The 16895-nt window shown below is 47.2% G+C and overlaps 1 protein-coding gene across 9 annotated transcripts in view; it reads right to left on the reverse strand.

Annotated features, from left to right (window-relative positions):
- Positions 1-2161: 2161 nt before the first annotated feature.
- The window catches only part of NPAS3 (neuronal PAS domain protein 3), a 926676-nt gene continuing 911942 nt past the window's right edge, over positions 2162-16895 (reverse strand). For 6 of the 9 annotated variants that reach the window (XM_070053760.2, XM_070053764.2, XM_070053759.2 and 3 more), the window contains 3 exons: positions 11781-11928; positions 8271-8395; positions 2162-6668 (listed from right to left, as the gene is read on the reverse strand). In XM_070053760.2, the coding sequence (XP_069909861.1) occupies positions 5239-6668; positions 8271-8395; positions 11781-11928 (1703 nt within the window). In that variant the 3' untranslated portion in view covers positions 2162-5238. The remainder of the gene's footprint in view (positions 6669-8270; positions 8396-11780; positions 11929-16895) is intronic. The other 3 variants (XM_070053762.2, XM_070053761.2, XM_070053765.2) reach the window with 1 other exon arrangement.

Raw genomic sequence — 16895 nt, forward strand, 5'->3', positions numbered from 1 at the left:
TGCAAGGAGCTGACCAATTCAGCTCCCCTCCTTTATAAGGATTTCCTCAGGGAAGCAAGAGCCTAAAAGGCAGCTGAGGGTGTTCACCTACCTTAGTGTCCCAGGAGAGTGTCTTAGTCTGCCTGGTGTCATTAGCCTTTGGGAATTACGCCTCAGCGCAAAATTTAGTATGTCTTTTTTTTTTTTTTTTTTTACTTTTCATTTTATGGTAACTATTGGCAAAGGTATTCTTCCTTCTCTTTCAAGTCTTTCATTCATTCTACTTTTCAATCCTGAATAAGAAAATCTTGGCTCCCAAAGACCATCTCCAGGGCTTGATAACCACATACATCCTCTCTTAGCTTCAATGTAGTGCACAAGACAAGTGGATTTCAAATTGCTTTCAACATTCTCAATGGAAGTAGAGTTTGTTAAGGAGTAGGGAAAGATAAGTAAGAACTAGCCTGTAAGTATGAAAAAGATTCTTCTGCTCAGCGAAATGCATATCTTCCCTCATTGCCAAATAACCTAATCTTGGTATCACTGGGAGGGGGGATGGCGGAGGTAGAGGGAGCTGGCCACTGTTGCCTGTCCTGTCCATCATCTCAGACTGCAGCCTTGACTTTGGACTTGCTGCCAGCCTAGCAAGAGAGGCCCTGTCCTGAGGGCTGGCGGGGGAGGTCATCTCCAGATCCTAGCTTGCTCACCAGCACTGGGGCTGAGGAGGTGGCACTACCAATGGGTCTTTCTGGCTGAGGGCTGTTCTTAATATATTCGTGACCTGTTTTAACATGGACAGCTACACATAAAGGACAGGGAAATTGTTGATGCTAAGGAAGGCCAGAGCTTTGTCAAGAATGTAGGATTTCTACCACTTGTATTTCAGAAGCCCCAAATACTCTGAGGATTTCAGTCACTATCACCACATCCAGGGTCCCCATTTCAACCTTCCTAGCCACTGTCCCCAGGTCACAGGCATGAAGGAACGTCCAGAAGTGTAAAGTGGTTCATCTGACTGCCCAGTGTCACCCAGACCCACATCCATAGCATGACACCTGTGCCTTGGTGGGACTGTGCCCACACCAAGCTCTGAAAGCTACCAAGTCAGCTCCCTTGGTGTCTGCTACACTGAGAGCCTTGGGTCAGCTGGCTTCCTCGCTCACTGCCAGCCACCCAGGACTGAATTTCTAGCTGTACCAATGTTTGACCTCTGAGCCTGGCTGTTCTATACTCTTCTGACGCTCCAAAAGGCAGACATGTTTTAAGGAAGTAGTTGGGCAAGTGCAATTCTGCACACTCAGTCCCTAGTTTTAAGTATTTATTTCAAGGTCCCATGCAGAGAAATCTAGGGCCTCATCACTCCAACAACTATACTTGCCTATCCACCAGCCTGAAACACCCTTCCATTAAAAACAACAACACCACCACAGCTCTGGAAGTGACCAATGTCACTGAAGACAAACTGGAGAGATGAAATTCTGTTACTGGTAGCTTTTGGACCCTAGTTTGTAAGCTCTGTTCCTTTATAACTCTTCATTTCTTTTTTCTAAAGCAGGGACTTAACAAGTAATCCATCTTGAAATAATAGCTGCCCCCCCCCGACTCCTTTTTTAAAGTTACCAAGTGACCTGCCTTCACCTGTGATACAACACAACCATGGCTTAACTTGTCTGGAGAAAGAAAACACATTTTTTTTAAGTATAGAGAAGATACAGCAATGGAACAGTTGGTTATAGACCTCTGAACTGTAATAGATGAAAATATCGAGTGCATTTTAAATGATTAATGTATGAAAACTCATCACTTGCTGTGCATTAATCAAGAGAAAATGCACACTTCCCATAGTGGTTAATGTCCCAGGTCCACTGTTCAGCTTTGATAATGTGCATAATAATGCTAAGTATGACAATGAGTTGGGGTAGCTGGAAATTTAGGATGGTGGCAAGTTTGGTGTAGTATTTGGATTAGCATCTTACTCTGGGCTTTGTCAGCCTCATCAGTCCACAGCTATGCCTTTTTTTTTTTTTTTCAAAACTAGCAGAACAATGGATGCTTTTTTTTTTACTTTTACTTTTTTTTTTTTTTTTAAATAAAGAAGAATGACCAAGGTACCTGCTTAAACAAATACTACCAGCATTCATTAGTTTGGATGGTTTCATGTAAAAGAAATGATGCCAGATAGTAACAAATCCAAGAGAAGTTTATTATGAAAATGGCACCTGCAGATGAAAAAATTAAGTTACATAAAGACAACCATGTATGTGACATGTATGAGAATCTACAAAAGTATAAAAAGAACCCTGTTGTAAATGAAGTATGTACATTTCTGATTTGCAGCATTATCAATGGTCAATGAAAAAAAAATGTTTCAAAATAAGCCAGGCACTCAGGAAGTTAGGTCCGGTTAGCTTCACACAAAACAAATGTACCATAGCTGTCGCTTTGTAACGTTTTAATTAATTTTATATATATATGTACTGTAGAGTTGGTAACACTGCTAAGATTTTTACGAACAGATATCCCTTTCCCCATTATTCAGCTACTTGGCACCAGTCTCCTCATAAAAGTTTTCATATATTTGTACAAGAAAAGTTAAAAACACAGACACAGTCTTCACAGGTAATGAAGTGTTTTTTTTTTCATTTTGTCATTTTAAACACTATGGATTTAGACAGCAGCTGTGATTATCTGTTAGTTTAAATCACCAGAAATCATCTTGACACAACACAGAAACATTTATAAAAGAAAAAAAAAACCCAGCTGTCTAGCTGTTTTTTTTTTTTTTTGTAGCTGATAGGTGCATTCCTTTGATTGTTCAATAGCTAGAGCAGAGTTTCCAAAAATTAATCTTTAAATTTCTCGATTGGCCTTCTTCACCTTCCAACCCCGCTTAAATCCTTCAAGTAAGCGTGCTAGGAAAAGCTGTGGCATTTCACGTCTCGTTCTTAGGATTCGATCATGGTTTGGGCCCAACTCACAGAATCAAAAGTCCTGGAGGAATCCACTCAACACAGTGATATTCAAAGGACAGCCGAGTTACTATTATTAGCATTGCACGAATAAACAAATATATATATATATATAACAATTCTATATTCCATTACCCCCTCCCGTTTTGTTTTTGTGTTGTCAGATGTTGGTTGACCTTTGAAATAATTTTCTGTCTCACTGGTAATTGTTTTATGTATTGCTCCATCAGCCAACCTGGAAGGGAACCAAAGAAAAGCACCCACTGCTTACAGGTAGAGCACAAGGGACTCTGGGAATGTGAACAGCTGAGGCTCTATGGCATTGATTAGGTAATACATCTGAGCATTACTCTTCCGTGCTTTGTGTGGCACTCCAGAAGAGAGAGTCTACCCAGAATTCCGTTGTGGGAAAAATGGCTCCATTCACCTTGAGCTAGTTAAGAGTCTTTTTATCTCTGAGAATGAAGAAGATTTTGGAGATGGGGAAAGGAAAGAAGAGGAGGGAGAGGGAGGGAGAGGAAGGCGAGGTAGGGACAATATACACCAGCGAAGCAACGGCAGGAACTTTAAAAAGGAGAACAGAAGGGTCACAGACAGTAGGAGCAGCATAGGGTGACGTTACAGAGGAAGGCCACCACACAAACACCACTAACCCCCAAGAATCACTGATTCACTAGGACTGCAGGAATGGGACTGTTCCACTCCGGACTAGAGATCGAGCACAAAGAAGACAACGGACAAAACAACTACGTCAGCTTAGTATATACTGCATATAGCAACACACATTGAGACTGCAATGGGACTGACAGCCAAGGACACGTACACACCGTACACATTACAGTTCTCACATCTGTTATTAGATGCCTTAGCAAACAGCTGCCAAAAATGAAGTGGAAGAAGAATTTATACTTGACAGTCATTTGGAGTATTTGACACCACACTGATTTCTGGCAACAAAGACAAAATAGGATGTTTTTTTTTCCTTTTTTTTCTTTTTTTTCCTTTTTTTCTTTTTCTGTTTTTTTAATTTACTTAATGTGCAGCTTTCAGTTGCAGTTATCTGTCGGAAGCTTAGTAACCCATTCTTTAGTCTTAAAACTTACTGGTTTCAACTGAGAAGGAAGAACCAAAGGGAAAGAAATTCCATAAATGCCATCCAATCAGTCCCCCAACATACAACCTTCCTTTAGTGTTTTTAGCAAGAAATGAAAAAACCAAAACGTGTTACGTAGTTACGTACTTTCCCTTCTTGTACTCAGAAGTGTTACTGAAGTTGCAGAATTAGCCTCAGTTAGACTGAGTAAGAAAACACAAGGAAAAAGCTCAACAAAAGGCAATATGTACCTAAAATTGCTCCTCAAATCAGTTTGAGTTTCCCCAAAAACCCCTTTATAAAGGGCTTTCCTGATCCATGAAATTTCATGTGAGGCTATGTTTGTTAGTTGGGAGGTAAAACATTTTATGTCTTGCAGCAAATGTTAATGAGGGCTTTGTCTTAACTAACCAAGGAGACTGCAGCAACACTCACACCAGGACAGAACACATTTTTTTTTTCCTCCAAAACCCAGCACAGGAGCTGCATTTTGTATGAAGACATTACAGATTAATAAATGATAGCACCATGGTTTTAGAAATTAAGTTAATGTTTCAGTAATTAACATTTAGTCCAACTTGTTTTTTTTTTAAACATTCTAGTCACAGGCCAGAAATTAAGCTTAAGAACCCAAATTATTTTTTATGTGCAAGTAAGAAAAATCTTAAAATCTCAACCATAAAAAGAGAATTAAATTCTGCATAAAATTCTAAAATATTATTCCCCTATTTGGAAAGGAATCAGGAACAGAAACCAACACCCCAGCCCGTTTCCTTTGACTTCGTCAGACAGGGCACACGGTTTCTATGCTTGTCTCTTTCCATCTTGATCATATCAAGATCTTTCCGGAAGAAAGCCCAATGGTCGTCGCTCGAGGAATCTCTGGCCCACGAGAGTGAGTATTCTATGGCAGAGGCAAATACACACGAAAGACATCTTAATAAAGATGCAAAAGGGATAGAACACAACGGGACCCGACACACGTGGCGGAGGAAGAAGACAGAGCGGCAGGCAACCGGTGGTCGGAGCCTCGGAAGGCAAAAAAATAAACCTATCTTTACAGGAACGAAGGAGTCAAGGCAAAGAAAGCGGGGGTGGTCTGGGGGCCGTGGTGTCGCAGAAGACGCTGACCTGCTGGAATCCAAAGTGCTAAGAAGGAAGGGTGGAGAGGGAGACGCCGAGGGGACCCCGCGCCGCTCAGTCCTCCTTGCGCTCCAGAGTCTGCGCCGCGTGGATGCCGTTGCTGTACACGGGGAAGGGCAGCGTGGAGAAGAGTCCCTCGGCCGTGGTGAACACGTTGCCGCCGGGCATCTGCGTGAGGCTGGCCGCGCCGCCCGCACCGCCGAACGGTCCCGACATGTTGAGCCGGTGCACGTGGTGGTACAGCATCTCCACGGGCGTCTTGGGGTCGAGGCCGAAGCCGGGGCTGTTAACGTCCACGAAGTTAACAGCGTGCGCGTTGGGCAGCAGGTTGCCCTGCATGGCCAGGGTCACCTCGGCGGGCGCGTAGCGGATGGTGCCCGTGGTGTAGACCCTCTGCGCGGCCGTGCTCGTGGCGGCCAGGGTCCCGGTCACCCGGTGCACCAGCGGCAGCACCACGTTGCCAGCCTGCAACCTCTGCAGCGCCTCCAGGTCCCCAGTGTACAGCAAGGAGTTGGACGCGCTGGGGCCGCCGCCGCTGCCCCCGCTGCTGCCCCCACCGCCGCTTCCCCCACCGCCACCACCCCCGCCGGGGTGCTTGTCCCGCGGGGACGCCGAGAGCGGGGGCGACAGCGGATCGGAGGCGACTGGGGCCAAAGCTGCGGCGGCCGACGCGCCAAACTGAGTCTTGCGGGCGGCCGCGCCGTCGGCGCCTGGCGGGGTGAGGACCGAGTCGGGGATGGCCACGTGCAGCCCTCCACCGCCGCCACCACCGCCACTACCGCCACCGCCGCTACCGCCACCGCCACCACCACCGCCGCCGCCACCCGGCGGGGACGGGAAGTGCTCAGAGCTGGGGGGCTTGGTCATGCTGTAGGGGGACTCGTTCCTGCAGATCTCCCGGTTGGGCGGGTAGTTCCAGATGCTGCTGTCGTTGTCGAAGTTGATGGGTTCCGAGATCTCCGTCTTGATCTTGAGCACCGAGGCACTGTGCGGCGAGGACAGCAGCCGCGGCGGCTCCACGAGGCCGGCGTCCAGGCCGCCGGGGCTCGACGCGCTGGACAGGCGCCGGCGGCTGGCGCTGCCGCCCTTCTGCCGTTTCCGCCTCTTCTTGCGCTTCTGGTGCTTGCTGGAGGCCTGCGCGCCCGCCTCGCCTGCGCTGTCCGAGTCCTTGGCGCTGTCCGACGTGAGCGACTCGCAGTTCTGCAGCCGCAGGTCCGACTCGCTCTCCACGTAGCGCTCCACCTTGATGTGCATGGGCCCCAGCGCGCCGAAACCGTCCTCGGCCGCCTTGGGGTTCTCAAAATCCGAGTGCTCGAAGCTGTCGTCGCTGTCGCGGCTGTCGGGGTTGCTGGAGCTGTGGCCGTCGTCGTTGCAATTCATGTCGTTGTCGCACGCGTTGCCAGACTTCTTCCGGTCGGGCTCCGGGTCTTCGCTATTCTCCGACTGGTTGCCCTTCTCGTCCGACTTGGAGTTCTCGTTGTCCTCTGCGAGGGGGCCCGCGACCCACGTGGCGGGAGCGAGGGGGGCGACAGAGAGAGAGAGACAGAGAGAGAGAGGGAAGAGGCAGTTAGCAGGGCGGGGCAGAGCCGTGAGGCAGCGGACACGGGGGTCTTGTCCACCACCTTCTGGGGCTTTCTCTCTAGCGGGGGGCCTTGGCGTGGATCAGGGGATCCGGGACACCTGTTTACAAACGCAGACTCTCTGTACCCCGGACTTCCTGCATCAGCTTTTGCATTTGCAGCAGATCCCTAGGTGGTTCTTGGCCACAGGAAACTTTGAGAAGAGCTACCCAGGGGGCCGCAGGAAGTGAGGGGTTAGTCAAGCAGCAAAGGGCCGGGATGCGAGGTGGCTTTCCGTAGTCCTGCCCCTGTTGCTGGTGAATATTTATGCCTATTGCAAACCACTCTCCGAGTTGCTATGAAACTTTTTCAACATATCACTTGAGACTCACCACCTGACTCACCACACATCTTTTATTTCCTTCTCTTCTCCCCTGCTAGAATAAAAGCCCCAGTGGGGCTGAGGGTGGAGGATTTTGTCTGTTTTGCTCAGTGCTGTATCCTCTATAAGGTACAGAGAATAGTCTAGAACCTCTACCATAGCAAATAACTTTCAAGTGAATACTATGTGCAGGACAGGAAAACAACCAAGATCCTGGGCACATGCTGTTGCCCTTCTTCCACCTCCCTGATGGCTGGGATGGTTGCACGGGAACCCTAGCCAGCTGCCGCATTTCTGGGGGAATAGATTTTCCTAGTAACACAACCTCAGAAGACTGAGGGGGTGTGCCCTGACGCTTCTGGGTGGCAGGCTGGAACTACTCGTCTTCCTCTCCCCCTCGGTAGCGTTGTGTGTGTGTGTGGGGGGGGAGGGAGGATGTAAGATGTTTTGATAGCTGTACAGTTCTGTAAAGTTGTGTGTTCCTAATCTCTGTGTGTCCTAGAGGGAAGCTGGGGACTGGAGGAAAAGTAAATTTGTATATTAACTTTCCTGTGCGCCAAGGAACTACTTAGGAAGTCTGCTTCGCAAAAGAACTAGGAATGGGAAGTGCGGATTTGTGCTGCTTATGTTCAGAAGTAAGTAACAGTCCAGCACACTGAAAGAGGTTGTTTACTGATGCCATGGAGCATCCGACTGTAGAGGTCAATCCCAGCTTGGTGAGGATGTGAACATGGGAGACTCAGAGTCTCAGGCTGTCCTGGAGAGAGTGCTGCACCTGGTACCTGCACCTAGTGACAAGACCACAGCTAGCTATGGGGTTAGGGCAGGGTTCCTTCTGTGTGGCTGGGGAGGGGGTCTGACATTAAGTGACTGCTAAACCAATCTCTGTATATCTGTGTGAGAGTGTGTGTGATGCACTGTGCCTCCACAAGTAAGCATGTATGTATATATCATCTTACATGTTATTATACACATGTGTGTAGTGGGTATAGAAGTAATGACACTTGTGTGTGGAGAGAGACGAGCCTCAGTAATAACTTGGTCTGGAATGTCTCTCTCTCCCACTTGACCGTGGCCCCTTGGCCGCTGCCACCCCTGACATTTGGAAAGGCAAGCCAGCCCTGCAGAACATGGAGAAGTAATACCTGTAATACCTGAGGTGTCTTTAGAGTCTGATTCAGAGTCCGAGGTCTCCGAGGACTCCGATGTCTTCTCCGGCAGGTGGGGGAGCTGTGCTATGTCCATGGGGGTATCCTTGTACTCAGGATTGCTGTGGGGGAAGGAAGGCAGTCATCAGGCGGGCAGGTGCCCATTCTGCACAGTTTGCTAGAGACCGGCTTCTCCCCTACGCCTGGCCCCACGCTTCTGGAGTTGAGGTTAGCAGACTAAATGGGAGAACACCCCTTAGTTCTTCAGAGCACTTTGACACACGCTTGGATTCTGTTTTTTTTTTTTTTTTTTTTTTTTTTTTGTGCCAGGGTACAGGTGCACCATAGTACAATGATTGAATACCCAAATGTGGCATGAAAGCCACTAAAAGGCTTTTAAATAATCAGGTACCACTGGGGGCCAGGAACTCTGCTGCTTGACATTCCTCCCAGTGTGCCACCTGGGGGGAAGGGGAATGACAAGCACTCTCCACACTCATTCCCATACCCCCTTGCTGGGCCCTATCTTCTCTTGGGCTCCCAATGAGTCCACTGCCTCGGAACCCTTGTCTTGGCCGCTGGATGTAGCTTCTCAGCTGTTCGGATGGTTCCAAAGCTAGGGGGGGTGGGGGCAGAGCCCTCTGTGCCTAACGATCTGACAGATGCACAGGTGCACCTTGGGATGCATGGATTCTGGCTACTGAACTGTCAACACACCCATTACAATCACATTTTCATCTGTTCATGTGGTGTACACCTGTGGCTTGTTAGCTGGAACTCTGATTGCAGTGGGGGAGAGTCCCAGTATGAAAGAGGCCCCAACAGAACGGATCTAACCCTGTTGGCACAAATGTGCTTAATTTTTGTTCTATTTTTAATTCAGAAGCAAGCCACTTCTGGAACAGAGGGCACGTTCGGTCAGTCTGAGCTGGCTGTCTTCTGGAAATGCCATTCCAAGGCTTGCCTGACGGGTGCTAGGCAGAGGCTGCTGGAAGTGGGAAGTGTCTCTCGTACTCGGCATGACGGCTAGCCACACAGACACAACAGATGATCACGGACTCATTAGCCAACCTCTAGTGAAATGCCTAGATTGAAGAGTCACTGTTTCAGTAAATACTTAAAACTGCAAGTGTCCCTGGGAGGGTTAATTCACTAAGATGAATTATCAAGCATTTCCGCCTTAGTGAGAATTAGCTTCCACAGCAAAGCTTTCTCTAGATAATCAGATAAGACTAATGGGGAGAAGATGGACTTAGCACTTTGCGGTCTCTGAATACTTGAAGAGTCTATAATTCTCTTAAGCCATGGGAAGAAGACCGGAAGAGTAGAAATTTCAGAACAAGGAAGGTAAAGGCTGGATGGGGGCTGGAAGTGAGGAATTCTGGGAAGGAAGAAGTATTGCTCAAGGAAGAACGACAGGAAGGAGGAAAGAGAATCAAACTTGAGTAGTTGCAACTGTGCCAAGGCCACCTGCTTTTTGTACTAGCTCTCTAGTCTAAAGCAGCGACAATGGCGTGTGGTCAGCCTGCTGGCATTTCCTCCACTAAAGCCCATCCGCAGGAGTTCCCTTTGGTCCAGCTACCAAGGGGATTCTCAGGTCACTTGTCCTCCAACTTAGAGTCTTTTGTCATCGACCTTAGGGTGGTGGGCCTTTGGGTCAACTGAAACAGGCCTAACACATCTGAGATTAAGTTCTTGCGTCTGGACACTAGTCTTGGATACCCAAACTACTTTCTTCTTGTCCATATGGAATGCAATGGAACAGAATCACCAACACTCATAAGCCTGTACCATTCAATCCCAGGCTCAGTGATCAATGGTTGATCAACAGTTGCATAGATTGATTTGTCCTTGGACCTTCTTCCTCCCTCCACTGGGGGAGTAGGGATGTATGGGGAAGATGACGATGAGGAGGCAGTAAGACACCTCCAGATAGTAAGAACTCTCACAAAAGAGGAGTAGCAACCCTATAGATGACTTCAGTACCCTCCATTACATTAGTATGGGAGACTCATAGCCTATAGTGTTCCTGTTACCAGTGCTGAATTCTTAATGGTAAAGAGTCTCTTTGGCTCAATACCACTTTTTCCTAACAGAAGAATGTCAATGCCAAAATATCTCATTCTGTTTTTCTGTTTGCCATATGAGCTTTATAACCTGTACCAGAAAACTCTATGTAAAAGGATTTCTTGATGTTGGGATCCTTACTGAAGATAGCTCCAATACAGGGGATAGTTTGCAGGAAAATTGAGCCTTGGTGAAAGCTACATTAAATACACATACTTTTACCTTTAGTGAGAATTAATGTAGAGCAGAAGAGGTCAGAAAAGGAAAAAGAAAGGAGATAAATGAAGACTCTTTTAAGTGGTACACATTAAGGCCCTCTCTAGAGCGATAACCATTAGTGTCTGATTGATATGCTGTTGGTAGCAAGCCCATTTGTGCCTTTGAGCCATCACCAAAGTATGTGAAACACTGAAGGGCCGGTGCTGATGAGCCATGGTTGTTAGCATCTCAGCCCCATTGGGCTGTCTCAAAGAAAAATAAGATCCAGATACTCCCTGTCTAAATTATCAGCCAAAGCACACCAACTTCCATTCATGAGTTTTCCTACCATATGAGCTCTCCAGGGTGGCACTGGGCCCACAGAAGCCAAAGACTAGAGAGATGGTGGTGGAGGGAAGCCAGGCCAAGTGCTGTGACAGCTTCGTGACAGGACTGACAGAGGACTCCCCAGAAAGCTGCCCCCCCCCCCCAGCTCAGGCCATGTGGTCTGTTGGTCTCGATTACATTTCCTCTGGTTTGTATGTAAAGATAGAAAGTTGATGGGGAAAGAAAAAAAAAAAAAAGATGTCTCATTCCAGAATTTAAGAAATCATTGAACTTGGAGTTGTTCATGGGATATAAACCTGACGCCAGATTTTAAGAGATGTCAAACTGGCCTGAGATCCTGGAACAGTGGACAAGAGAACACTGCCTTCACGTTGCTAACGAGATTCGAGTGGCTTCTGGCAAAGCCATTCATACCACTGGCCCACCCTTTAACACTTAGGGAATGAAATCCTAGGCAATAAGCCGAGGGTGTCAGATGGATGAAAGAGAAGAAGATAACGAACCCCTGCTATTTTCTCCCAACCCCCCTTAGCCCAGGGACTGGAGAGGGTGAGTGTGCATGTGTGTGTGGTGAGGATAAGGAGGTTATTTGTTTAAAAAACTGCTTCCACTGCAGGCAAAAGTCTGTATTCTTTATGTGGCCTGAGTGTTCATGGGGAAACCAAAGAAACTTTTGAAGAGCTGCCCACATGTTGAGAGTCCAAGAATTACTGAAAATCTTGCAACTCTTCCCTGTAGGTCTCTTGCAACATAGTTAGGTCTTCTCACATTTCTTTGAATCTCATGGCCGAAAGAGCCTGTCAACAGGTAACACTCACATGTCAGCTATTAACTGGAGCACTGCATAGTTGGTCACTGAGACAGAAACTTTGAAAAAAAGAATTAGAAATATACCTAAGAAGGTAATTCACCCAGATGATATTCTTTTCATTTGCATTCTTGGCATTGATGGCTATGGTGGCACTAGACTGTATCCAAATATATCCTCCATTCTTCTGCATCCAACGATAATACTTCGTCACACACTGACCCTTGTTCAGCACTAGGAAAAGAGCAAAAACACAACAGAAGGCATTGCATTAAGACTAGGATGAGATGATTTTCATCTTTGCTAAATCCTCGATCCTAGAAACAGGAGGTCCTGCACCAAGTCTTGGGTAGCCCCTGTATGCTTTGCAGAAGCACATATCGTATGCACAAGGCCATTAGGAGGACAAATAGGAAATCAGCAATTCAGTGGAGCGGCAGTCCTGGAGTGGGGGGGATTCAGGCATTTGTGAAGAGACTTTATTCCGTTTTGGGCAGCCATGGCGTGAAAGGAAGACTAAAAAGACTACAAATCTTTTTGGCTCACAGAACACCTAATGTGGTGTGGATATTGTCACTGGGTTTGACGTCAGCTGGGAAGAAGGGCAAATGTGCATGCGATTTACTCCTAGCTTCGAGGTAGACCTCTTGGAAATTCTGGATATTTGAATGGTTCAGAGAATGTCTTAGCCTGCTGTCTTTGATCATTTCTCCTCGGTGCGAGCAATATTGGCCGGCGTCTGTACACAGCAGTCCCTTTTGATCTTGTCTAACGGAATATATAGTCCTTGGATGAACTACATTTACATTGGTCAGTCGAGGGGTGGGGAGGAATTCTGGTGAGACTTTGCTGTACATTGCAACAAAATAAATTCCCCAGTCAAGTCAGAGAAAAACACTGGCCTAAGGGAGGCACAGAATTGACTTGGTGAGAGCCAGACAGAGTGACAGCTACACACGGACTCTGAAATATGGCCCCAAATGAAGGAACAAGTAAAAACAATCAGTAATGGGGATGGGTGCCATTAAATACCCACTGAAAGACAGCTTTAAAATGCAGATGTTAAAAATGATACTTTAACCAAAATCTTGCCAAGTTGAAATTGATTTGATTTGTATCTGGATCCTCGTAAGCTAGTAAAAGGGGGAAAGTGCAGTAAATCATCCCCTGAAATAAAGTGCTTTGGACGGCAAGGGTTTATAAGGATGCCGGAAATGTGCAAAAGCTGCCGCTCGGCGCCCCCTCCCCAAAGCGCACCAGCTGGCTGGCCACTAGAGGGCAGTGTGCACTCGTCTACCTCTCCCACTTTTGGCATGTCCTTGTCTCCGTCTGCTAAAATGAAAAACCTCTAACTGCTGTAATAAATTTGGCTAAATTAGCTGCTAAATGGTTATCTCAAGTAATATGTATTTGCATTAATCATCTTGCTCTAAACCAGAACAAGCCAGAGTCCTAAAGACGTAGTAAATTCATATTGTCCATTTAATTACGGCTAATAAGTGCTTCATATACAATAGTTTCATGAAGTACATTTTGATTTTTTTTTGGGGGGGGTGTGGACGGGTAGAGGGAAGTCACTTTGGAAAAGAGCCGTGTTGAAGCCTGCTGCGGCTTTCCCATCACGTCCCGAGCTTCTCTTCCCAGTTCTGAAAGTGATCAAATATCAACCCTCCATATATTATCTCCATAAACACATAAACTTGGAGGTTTTTCTCCCAGGCTCTCTGTCTTCTCACAATATGCCAAATGGCTGGTTGTAAAATTTAATACTTACGTCTTCACCATTCCTTGGGAGAGCCTCACTCTGATGAGTGTCTCAAAGTGTGGCAAGTTCCAGACTGAGATGACTCAACAGTTGAGGGTATTTTAAGGGCCCAGTCTGCACCCTTCTGACCGTGGCCAGGCTCCACAGGTAGCATAAGACTCTGCTTTTGTAGGCAATCGTACGTCCTGCCATTCCGCACGCGTGGCTTCCTGGGTTACAAACCGAGTGGTGAAGCTGAAAGCAGTAAAATACTGACTCTGCCATACAGCTCTTCTGTCAAACCACTGTTGCGTGCAACAAGATGCGCTTTTATTCAAATCCTCTCGACCTGCTTAACTACGAGCAGGGAATGAACGACGGGTTATGTAATCCTGCCCGCCGTTTTCACTGGGAAAACTTTCATGGCACCTCCAGGACTGGTCACTGGTCTGTGTGTCCATCTGCTTTGTACCTCGGATAAGGAATCGTTGCAAATGCTGCCAGCATTTTTTAACACAAGCAAGGAAACGGAGCAGCCCCTTTTTAGGATGGTGGAAAGAAAACCTCGAGATGGCAGAACCAGATCAGCCCAGCCTGCCTGGGGGCTCCGGACTGAACTTGACCAAAGCAGGCAAAAAACAAAACAGAATACCTACCTCCAAGCAAACAAACAAACCCACAAATTCTCAGAACACAGAGTATATGAAAGGACAGAGGGATAAAGGAATTATAAGATAGAATTTGCAGAATCAACAAAAAGATTAGCCCACTCCCTTCCTAATAACTTTTTACTGAAAAACTGAGTCCCAATTCTCAACTAGATACCTAGCAAAACCTCCGCCTCCCTGGTGGTCTCCTGCTTGGTACCAGGGAGTGGCTGAGAGACTTATTTGCTGAAGGACTGACAGGGTATCATTGTTTTTGAGTTAGGACAAGAGGATTCTGGGTCTGTTTAAATCTGTGTTTGCTGAGAAGATAACTAGGAGTTGATTAGGGCCCGGGAATGCAGGAACACTGCGTTTTTGATCTCCCAGGCCAGGGGCCATCCAGCAAAGACCAGAGACCTAAACACGAGAAAGACAGGACAGGTGGATTTCCATGACAGAAGTTAACTCCAATACCACTGAAGGAGAAGGGCCCACTTGAGGGATTCCTTGGGGAGACAGCTGTTGGGCTTAACTTAGCATGGTGACAACCACAAAGCAGGCTGGGCAGGCCACTGGGGTGAGCTGGTGACCATGATTAGGAGTGGAGCTGTGGTCAGGCTTAGGGCCAGTCTGACCAACAACTGTTAATGGGGAAACCTACCGTAGTCTTCCATCCTGATTCTGTGCTGGGGCCAAGTTCTTCCTGGATGAGACCCCTGCCTCAGGGGGCACTAGGTAACTACAGAGAGGCCGTCGATTTTAGTCCCACGCCGTGAAAGCAGCACGTGGTGACCAACTACTGCCCAAGCTGCTTTCCTTTTTCAGGAGGTCCCAGCAAAAAAGCCCCAGTGGAATTTTGCTCTTTAAAAAGGAACATGGAATTGTTTTTGTTGGGGGCTCTGCAATACAAATTTATGGCTTTGCTATGCAGTGTCTTACTTGCCAAAAAAAAAAAAAAGGCACACTGGCAAGCCAGTGGGATCATTCCAGCCGCTGGAGGCAGGGTCTGACAGCTTTTCCTGCGCTCACGTGGTCCTAATCAGCTCCCAAGGAGAAGCAACCTTGGAGCCAGTTTGGAAGAGATTTTTAGCATGTACTATACTAGCTAACTGGCAAACCACATGCAAAAACTTCACTGTTTTTCCTCGAATCCAGTGGCTGTTGCTTTCGCTGTGGATCATGGGGAGAAATGGGAGACTATGAGAGTTAGTCTGTTCCAGGAAATCCCTTTTGTGGGCAAAACCAAAAATAAGCACCATGCAAACTGCTTGCCATGGAAGTCCTGAAAACCAGGTAATTGCTCCTTGCGAAAGAGAGACACCCTTCAAACCAGCACGCCCAGGAGTAAATTCTTAACCATGAGTGCAAAGTCGAAAGGGAAGGAAGCAAAGGACATATGGCTGTGGACTGGATTTTTAATATCCTGTCTGGAAGCCTGTGGACTTCTAACACACAACTTGGCATCTTTGGTTTGTTCAAAATTCACTTTCCCGCTGGTCCAAAATTTGGGGGTTGGGTATCCTGTGAGTCCTTCCCTGAATCCACAGGTCTGTGTCACACCATCCCCAGAATTGGGTTTTTCCAGCTGTGCTTGGGAGACCGAGTTTCCATTTGAGGCTCTCAAAACTTGGACACATCCTCTCTTTCAATTGCACAAGGAAAACACAGAGCTATGGAAGGACGCATGCGCTCTCATAGCTTCACTTACAGTATCGCCTGGCTCCAGACCAACGTGTGCATGCCCCTGCCACCCATAGGAGCCTGTTCCTTAGCACCCTGAGGTCAAAGGCAGCACCGGGTACCAAGTGCTCTTGGCTGCTACTGCCCTGGGAAAACCGACGCTGTCCTCAGCACCACCATACCCTCCACGCCCGAAGCGTCTCAGTCAGAAACTGCGCTCCAACCAGGGGTGGCCTCGCACGTTGGGGGAGAATCCGACAGAGACAGACGGAGAGATCTGAAGCCTCCTGGCTGAACTGATTTGGCTCTGCGCCTCTGACAGTTAGAGAACCATGAGCAAATGTCTCTGGACAGTGGAGTCAAAAGAGCACCCCTACCCCCCAACTGTGACTTGAGCTGGCAAATACAGGTCCATCCAAAGCAAGCTACCAAGTGCTTAGTTTTAGAGTATGTAACCTTTTCCATCAAATGCACCTTTCTCCCCAAAAGAGGGGATGCTAAGTTTTACTGAATATCTTTTTAAACTGTCACCTCTTCTTGTGGCTGGAGCTTACATGTCTGCATAGAGGAAGCATCCTGCTTGGGGGGGCTGGTGGCTGTAGCCCCCAGATCTGCTGAAGCTCACATCCATGGCCCCATGCACAGGAACCAACAGAGGGATTTCAGTTTTCCTTGGGAAAACTTTGTCCACAGACACAGAGCCTTGACTGAAAGGACATAAAGGAAGCCAGTGTCTAGGGCAAGAACGTGAATTCTGTTAGTAAATTGAAACACATCAGTCCACGTTTGCCCTCAGGGATACGGGAGGAGAAAAGAGAACGTGCTCTCTTCCTGTGGGACTGTCTTGCAAAAGCCAAGCCAAAGATTCTAAATAGTGAGCGAGTTGTGTCTCAGAAAGAAGGAAGCAGCCCAAACGCAGTTTCAAGAGGAGATGCAGAACTCATCTCAAAAGCGGCCTTTTAGCAAGTGTTCCACAAAAGGACATTTTAGCGGTTTGCATATGCATTAAAAAGCTGCAATACTTAGTGCATTCAGGTAAGTATAGAATAAATAGGAAATGGTGAGGTCATCGGGAGAGTCCACACTTGACATTCACACAGCTGAACAAAGAGCTTCATTATCATCATGGC

Source organism: Oryctolagus cuniculus, chromosome 12 (assembly GCF_051225735.1).
Source record: "Oryctolagus cuniculus isolate XC-2025 breed Fujian yellow rabbit chromosome 12, ASM5122573v1, whole genome shotgun sequence".
NCBI classification, from domain to species: Eukaryota; Metazoa; Chordata; class Mammalia; order Lagomorpha; family Leporidae; genus Oryctolagus; species Oryctolagus cuniculus.